Source organism: Otolemur garnettii, unplaced genomic scaffold (assembly GCF_000181295.1).
Source record: "Otolemur garnettii isolate 467f Iridium unplaced genomic scaffold, OtoGar3 scaffold00038, whole genome shotgun sequence".
Classification (NCBI taxonomy): domain Eukaryota; kingdom Metazoa; phylum Chordata; class Mammalia; order Primates; family Galagidae; genus Otolemur; species Otolemur garnettii.
In genome coordinates this window covers 8,474,410-8,481,881 of record NW_003852433.1, presented here as the reverse complement: position 1 = coordinate 8,481,881, position 7,472 = coordinate 8,474,410, and the positions used below count along the sequence as shown (strand labels likewise).

Here is a 7,472-nt window from a genome sequence, read left to right as displayed (position 1 = left end):
TCAGCACAGCTCTAGAGAAAGTTTTTTTACTTAAGTATTAATGTTAAACATAAAGCATGTTTTCCCACAATCCCCTCTAGAAACAGCCAACAGACTAAACTATTCTTTCTAGGATTCAGTAAAACACTATTTGAAACAAATTACCAGCTGCTTGCATGTCTTTTGAATGTTCAAGTTAAGTGGTCACTTTCTGGCCTCTGGACCTACACATAAAAATAAACTGATCTCACCATCCTGGAGACCTATGCCCACCTGTTCTTAAAATAACTATTTCATTTTCCCACAGTAATGTTTTACCACCCTAAAACACTCATATTATAAATGAGACTAGAATGGAAGAAAAAGGTTTTCCCAAATCCCAAAGTACCCACTTAAAGGTGACAAGCCTTTTTATGGATAGTGAAAATTCTTTTATCTAACCCTGGATGAAACAGTAACAACCAACATACAGTATACAGAGCCCTACTTTATCTCACAATATCTTTACAACAACTCTGTAAGACAGGATTGTATCAAACCCACTTTATAGATGAAAAGGCATGCCATAAAAACCGACGAGGGAGGAAATCAAATCCCGGTCTGTAGGAATCCAATGACTACGCTCAAAGTCCGTGTACACGGCAAGTGCTCAAGTAACATTTGCTGGCTACAAAGTTTAAGAAAAGACTTGACATGGCCCTGGGCTCACTGCCGGAGTGCTTTGGTGATATGGAGCATAAAAGGTAAACTTCGGCAACTCGGGGGTCGGGAGAGGGCCTCACCGAGGTCCAGCTACCGAAGCCCCTGCCGTCTCCAGCCTGGGGTCGGTCTGCGCCGCCGGGGCCGGGCCAAGCCGGGAGCCGTGAGTGCCCGGTCCGGGACGGACCTGGAGCCGCACCCCTCACAGGCACCACCCTCAGCGACCCTAGGCCGTGCAGCTACAGCGGTCCGGCCGGACGGCAGCCATCCGCGCCTAGTCCACACACAGCTTTCGCCCCGCAGCCACCCGCCTCACCTGCGTGTCCGCCGCCATCCTGCCGGCGCTGACTCCGGAACCGCTTCCGGATTGCTTCCGGGTCACAGCAGAGCCCACGCGGCAGGGCGAGGCCAAAAGCCCGCTGGGACTGGCCTGAGGCCTGGCGCCCCCGGGCGGGACGGCGGCCGCTGCAGCCTGGACAGCTGGATCACGGGCCTGACGCTGGCCCGCGCCCGGGCGGACCTGGGCCTTCTTCCCAGAGCCAGCTCTTCAGCCCTGGGCGCCTCGCGGGAGACGAGCGTCTGAGGATTTGCAGCTGGAGAGTCAGGCCTGCAGCATCCGACCCACTTCCAGCCTGCAGGTCCCGCCCACGGCGGCCTTTCCAAAGTGAAAACATTCTATTGTTGCTTCCTAGATGGCAAGAACTAGGTGAAAAAGGGATGACAAACTAGTCTTTTGCCTTCAAAAAAAAAACTGGGATATGGCAGATTTTATAAAGATGGAGGAAGTCAGGGAGGGATTCTGTAGCTTAAGGAAGCCCCTGCCCAGGGGAAATGCTAGACGCTCCGGGTAGGTTAAGGCCACAAAATGGGAGGAACCTCATGGTCTACATAACGTTGTGGGAGTGTGATTGCAGTTTAAAGAAGGGTCTCCATAGCCTAGTTGTTGGCCCTCTGCAGTGACTTTCAAAATTTTCTTTGAAAAAAAAGGGACTAAGGCGCCTGCCACAACACCCAGCTAGTTTTTTCTTTTTTAGTAGAGACCTGGTCTCACTCTTGCTCAAGCTGGTCTGGAACGCCTGAGCTCAAGCTATCCACCTGTTTTCACCTCCCAGTGTGGTTTACAGGCATGAGCCACTGCCACTGGCCACTTTTAAACTTTTGATAGAGACCTGCTTAACAATTATGACTCAGCATGCAGATCTGTAATAAATTATAAGCCTCACAAAAAATCTACCCTTTCAGCAATCAGATGTTGCTTTCCTTTAAATACTGGCTACCACCTACTCATGAGTTATAACATCACCCAGCCTGAAAAGCCTTGCTCTATGAGACTAACCCCTGGCATTCAGCCTATCTCAACTGACACAACCTTAGTGTTACTGGCTGAATGACCATAGAAACAAGTATTTTAATACACTTAAAGTTGCAACTACTTTCACTTCGATACAAAGAAGCCACTGAAATGTCAACCATGGCATTTCAATTTCTAGCATATAACACTATAAACCTCAAAATGAACCACTGTAGAGCCCAGAAACTTTTAACAGAAGCCTTTATTTGCCTGTTCTGAAAATAAAGCTGGCTGAGTTTCCTCTTTTTGGTGATTAGTCAAAGAGACCAAATCCCATATCCTCGTCTGACTCCTCTGACTCTTCTTTGGTTTCAACCTTGGCTGGGGCTGCAGTGGCAGCAGGAGCAGCAGTGGTGGTGGCAGCCACAGGGGCAGCAGCCACAAAGGCAGATGGATCAGCCAAGAAGGCCTTGACCTGAACCAAGAGTAAGATTAGTTAGCGATCAAAAAGGACATCCAAACCCACCTACCTTTTAGAGTCTGACCAACATGTCCAACCCAATAAAGGCTTTCCTGTCAGGAAGTGACTCTGGAAGGAGAGCTTGGGTACAGCCAAATAAAAAAGGTGACCCCGTAAGGCCCAGCTCTTATCCATTAACCCCTCACTGGGTCTTGGTTGTTTCTAAGTAATTACACACCTACCTTGCCCTGTATCCTCTCAAGTATACTCAAGAAATGTTATCTGCTATAAAATAAGATCACTAAAACTATTAACTGAGCAGACTACCTTTGTCACCCTATTTTAGACCCACCATGGTCCTTACAGGATCTTTTTTACCTTTTCAGCAAGTGGGAAGGTATAATCAGTCTCCACAGACAAAGCCAGCACTCTCTTATAACCATTGATGATAGAATGGGGTACTGATGCAACAGTTGGGTAACCAATCTGCAGACAAACACTGGCAACATTGCGGACACCCTGTAAGGGAAGATTCATTTTGAGTGAGATACCCTAGAGAAATAATGGTGAACATCCAAGCAAAACTCAGTGAAGAGTTAGCAGCTCAGTCTCAAAGGAGACATTTCACTTCACACCAAATGCTCCCAGCAGGACAATTCAGACCCATCAATTGGTATCAAGCTTTTTGCCCGTATCCCAAACCTGGGTGATCCACATAACATAATGATAGCATTTACTTCAAAAGCCACTGCTACTTCACAAAAAAAATAAATTATTAACATAGCTATCAAGCCAGGCATAGTGGATTACACTTGTAATCCCAGCACTCTAGGAGGCAGATGCAAGTAGATCACTTGAGCTCAGGAATTCGAGACCAGCCTGAGCAAGAGCCAGACCCCATCTGTAAAAATATAGCTGGGTGTAGGCCAAGCACGGAGGCTCACACCTATAAAGCACTCTGGGAGGCTAAGGCAGGGAGAGTGCGTAAGCTCATGAGTTCAAGACCAGATTGAGTCAGAGCGTGACCTCATCTCTAAAAAAGAAAAAAAAGTCGGCTGTTGCCTGTAGTCCCAGCTGCTCAGGAAGGCGGCTGAGGCAAGAGAATCATTTAAGCCCAAAGAGTTTGGGGTTGCTGTAAGCTATGATACCACTGCACTCTACGAGAGTGACAAAATGAGACTGTCTCAAAAAACACCCCCAAAACAAAAAACATAAATATCAAGTTACACGAAAGAAAAATGTTAAACTATTTCCAGATACAAATTTCCATCCACTAGTGAATCTTCCCAAAAGTAAATGGAGCTACTTAAATAATTTCAATTTTTTATTTTTCCAAGAGAAAAAGAATACATCTCCTATCACTATTAATGCATTATTTAAAAGGAATCTTTATTTATTTATATACTCTTGCACTTAAGTGATTTTCTTGCCTCAGCCTCCCAAGTAGCTGGGACTGCAGGCACCCGCCATGACACGACACTACTTTTTTTTTTTTTTGTCACAGTTGTCATTGTTGTTTAGCTGGCCCTGGCCAGGTTTGAACCTGCCAGCCTTAGTGCATGTGGCCAACACCATAACCACTATGCTAAGGGTACTGAGCCATTAAAAAGAATCTTAATGGCTTAGCACCTGTGGCTTAAGTGGCTAAGGCACTAGCCACATATACCTAAGGTGGCAGGTTCGAATCCAGCCCGGGCCCGCCAAACGACAGCTACAACCAAAAAAAAAAATAGCCAGGCGTTGTGGCAGGCGCCTGTGGTCCCAGCTACTTGGGAGGCTGAGGCAGGAGACTCGCTTGAGCCCAGGAGTTGGAGGTTGCTGTGAGCTGTGATGCCACAGCACTCTACCCAGGAGGGTAGAATGCTCTGTCTCAAAAAAAAAAATCTTCTTGGCAAAATTAAGTAAGATAGACTCAAAAAAGTAGTCCTCCGAAGAAAAGATACTTGGGGATGTTATGTCAACCAGTATTCAACTCTCGTTTTATTTCTTTTTTCACTTAAGGTACTACTCATGTCTTTTATTGTTGCAGGCCCTAGACTAACAGCCCTTACTACATGCCAAGCACTCTTCTAGTATTTCACTCGTTAATTTGTTAAATCCTCCGATAATCTTATATCGTTATTGCCAGTTTACAGAAATAGAAATATAATGGTCCTTGGTTACACAGCTACTTTAAGCAGTATAGACAGGACTCAACTGACACTTAGGGGATGCGATGGATAGTATGTACCTCCAGGAAGCGAGTATGCAGAGTTTCCTCTGTAATGTCAAGCACTTCAGGGTTGTAGATGCTACCATTGTCAAACACCTGCTGAATGACCAGCCCAAAGGAGAAGGGGGAGATATTCAGCATGTTCAGCAGTGTAGCTTCACTGGCTCCCACTTTGTCTCCAGTTTTAATCAGCTGCACATCACTCTGAAGAACAAGGCAACAATAGTAAGCAGTTAACACTAGGGCATCCAGCAGACCTCTGGCCTCTAATAATTTTGCCCTACTTGCCTAGCTAGCACAGTGAAATAAGGTCCACTCACCAAGATTTCAATGGTGCCCCTGGAGATTTTAGTAGTGATACCTAAAGCCTGGAAGAAGGAGGTCTTTTCTGGCCCCAGACCAGTGTTCTGGGCTGGTACGGTGACTTCACATGGGGCAATGGCACCAGCACGGGCAGCAGCCGGCACCTGAACAAAGACAATGAGCAGTGAAGAAAGTCTCTTTACTGGTACAACCCAAGAATGATCAATTTTGCCTTAAAGAACCACAATAAGGTCACTTTAGTCAACCTAATTCTCCTCTTACCTTATTGGCCAGCAGCATGTCCCTGATCTCAGTGAGGTCCTCCTTGGTGAACACAAAGCCCACATTTCCCCGGATATGAGGCAACAGTCTGCAAAGAAAGTTTACAGGACACGATCACCTTTCAAACACCATCCTTCTCCAGGAAAAGGGAGAAGGGTACTAGAAAGGGAGGAAAAAACTGCCCAGGAAAGTGCCTAACTTCTCCAGAGCTGGGTTGTTTTCCAGATGTCCTCGGATGGCCTTGCGCATCATGGTATTCTTGCCCATCAGCACCACAGCCTTCCCTCGAAGGGACATACGGATCTGCTGCATCTGCTTGGAGCCCACGTTGTCTGCTCCCACAATGAAGCATTTTGGATAATCATCCAAAAGTTGCTACAGAAACAATCAAAGTTGGGCAAGAGTAAAATAAGAATTAAATGCTAGGCACTGGCTTCCCTGACTCCTTTTCTTCTATGTTTTGAAGTCAACTAGGAGCCATTTCAATTCTAACACTGTCAGAATAAATCATGATTTCCTTACTGGGTGTTAACAGTGAAAAATTCATTTCTAACTCACTCAAAAAACTTTTTAAAATTTATTATTTTTCCCAATTATGAGGCATATCTCCCATTCACTAAAATGGCTGCATTAACACAAAAAACAAGAACTGTTCCAAATAAAGTGGTCAAGGGAAGAACTAGATTTATAGCACTTAAAACACAACATAAAATATAACAAAAACACCTGTTATTCTTTTGGGGTTTGTGTCTTAAAACCTTCAAGTACAGATGAGTTTAGCACAAAGGTCTAAGTTTCTAAGTAAGAAAAGATCCGCTTCAAAGGCGTCATCCAGAAGTCGTCATTAGACATTTCCTTGACAGTCCCTAAATATGTAATAACTTGCTTCCTTAGAGTCATTACTACCCTAAGACCTTCCCAAAATACAAGTAGTGAAGGTACGACACGAAGTACCTGACGAACCTACGAATGCTCTTAGGAGCCGTGGATCTACCTGAGCCCGTGTATCTGCAACAGAAAGGAGCTGCCTCGAGAAATTATTAAATGAGATTTGCCCAAAATGTTCTCCTTTAGTACCTGACGCCGAACAGACTCAGCACATGGCATCTGACTGTCCCCATTAGCGTGCCTGGGCAACATAATGGGCGGCCACCACCCAGCCCGCACTTACTATGATCTTAAGGAAGTAGTTGGACTTCCAGGTCGCCCTGTCTTCCCTGGGCATCACGGCGGTGCGTCAGGGATTGCCACGCGGGGTTTAAAGACGATGTCACTGAAGAGAAAGAGGATACTCAGGCCTAGTTACCCCAGTACCCATCCCCTGGTCTGAGGCCTATGCGAAGCAGGTCACGCGCAAGCGCCCGCCATCCTGTCCGGAGGCAGCCACCGCCGCCAAAGAGCTAAAGCCGCCACTGAGGCTCCAGAAGAAACAGGCCCAGACCCCCGGTTCCCAAATCCCTCTCAAAGATGTGCCCAAAACCCCCATGATTCCCGCCACCATTCCAGGCGCAGATCGAGCGACCACACAAACCTCACTGGAGGACGCCTGGCGAGAAAAGGCCCACACGCCGTCGCGGGCCTTTTATATGAGAACAAGGTGGCCAATCAGAGGCCGCAGACGGCGCCCCTGTCTATTAGCTGACGCCGCCGTTCTTCCGACTAAGCCAAACTAATATAGGCAGCCATTGGGCGAGATCGCCGCCACTCCAGCCAACGGGAAGCCGCCTTTGAGTAGGGTGGTCAGGAAGGCACTGCTGTCGTTGGAGGAGTTTTCTCAGAGCTACTGCCACCTGCCGGGCTGGAGCTGCCTTCGTGGAGGGACTAAGGGTTGCGAATTGAGAATCTCTACTTCCTTCTGCCACCGGGCCAACTCAGCTACCTAAGCTGTGTGACGTGAAACGCAGAAGTAATTGCACATGCAGAGAAAAAGAATGGTCTCTTGTCTTCTCTAGTTTGTTTTTTCCCTACTAAGACAGAGGAATCTTTTGAAACCTAAATCCACTCATTTCCTTATCTGCTCAAAATTCTTCAAGGGTACCCATCTCCTTCAGAGTTTAAAAAAAGCCTAGCATGTAAAACTACCTACAAGGCCCTACCTGATTCTGCTTCCTACCTCCACCCTAGGAGTCTCACTGCCTGTTTTCCTTCTGACTCATTGGCCTCCAGCCGGACGATGTTCTGCCGCTTTTGCAGAGCATGCTTCCATTTTAGGGCTTTTCCACTGACTATTCCCTCTTCCCGAAAGC

At 46.7% G+C, this 7,472-nt stretch overlaps 2 protein-coding genes across 2 annotated transcripts in view; both read right to left on the bottom strand.

The window, feature by feature from the left end:
- GCN1 (GCN1, eIF2 alpha kinase activator homolog) overlaps positions 1–946 on the bottom strand; it is a 76,427-nt gene extending 75,481 nt beyond the window's left edge. The window contains exon 1 of the mRNA XM_012805204.1: positions 922–946. Within this exon, the coding sequence (XP_012660658.1) occupies positions 922–946 (25 nt within the window). The remainder of the gene's footprint in view (positions 1–921) is intronic.
- A 1,267-nt stretch (positions 947–2,213) lies between these two features.
- Positions 2,214–6,886, bottom strand: RPLP0 (ribosomal protein lateral stalk subunit P0). The gene is made up of 8 exons (XM_003789923.3): positions 6,758–6,886; positions 6,398–6,499; positions 5,426–5,601; positions 5,227–5,314; positions 4,962–5,108; positions 4,660–4,845; positions 2,808–2,948; positions 2,214–2,444 (listed from the first exon to the last, which is right to left on the bottom strand). The coding sequence occupies exons 2-8, from the start codon at positions 6,449–6,451 to the stop codon at positions 2,283–2,285; spliced, it is 954 nt and encodes a 317-aa protein (XP_003789971.1). The 5' UTR covers positions 6,452–6,499; positions 6,758–6,886; the 3' UTR covers positions 2,214–2,282.
- Between the last annotated feature and the right edge of the window lie 586 nt (positions 6,887–7,472).

Bases quoted from the DNA above. Each gene is read 5' to 3' on its own strand.
- RPLP0 (XM_003789923.3), bottom strand. From the start codon at position 6,451: ATGCCCAGGGAAGACAGGGCGACCTGGAAGTCCAACTACTTCCTTAAG. The intron at 5,315-5,425 runs GTTAGGCACTTT...CTTTCTTTGCAG, and splicing joins AACAACCCAGCTCTGGAGAA to ACTGTTGCCTCATATCCGGG. The intron at 4,846-4,961 runs GTGAGTGGACCT...CTTGTTCTTCAG, and splicing joins GGGGCACCATTGAAATCTTG to AGTGATGTGCAGCTGATTAA.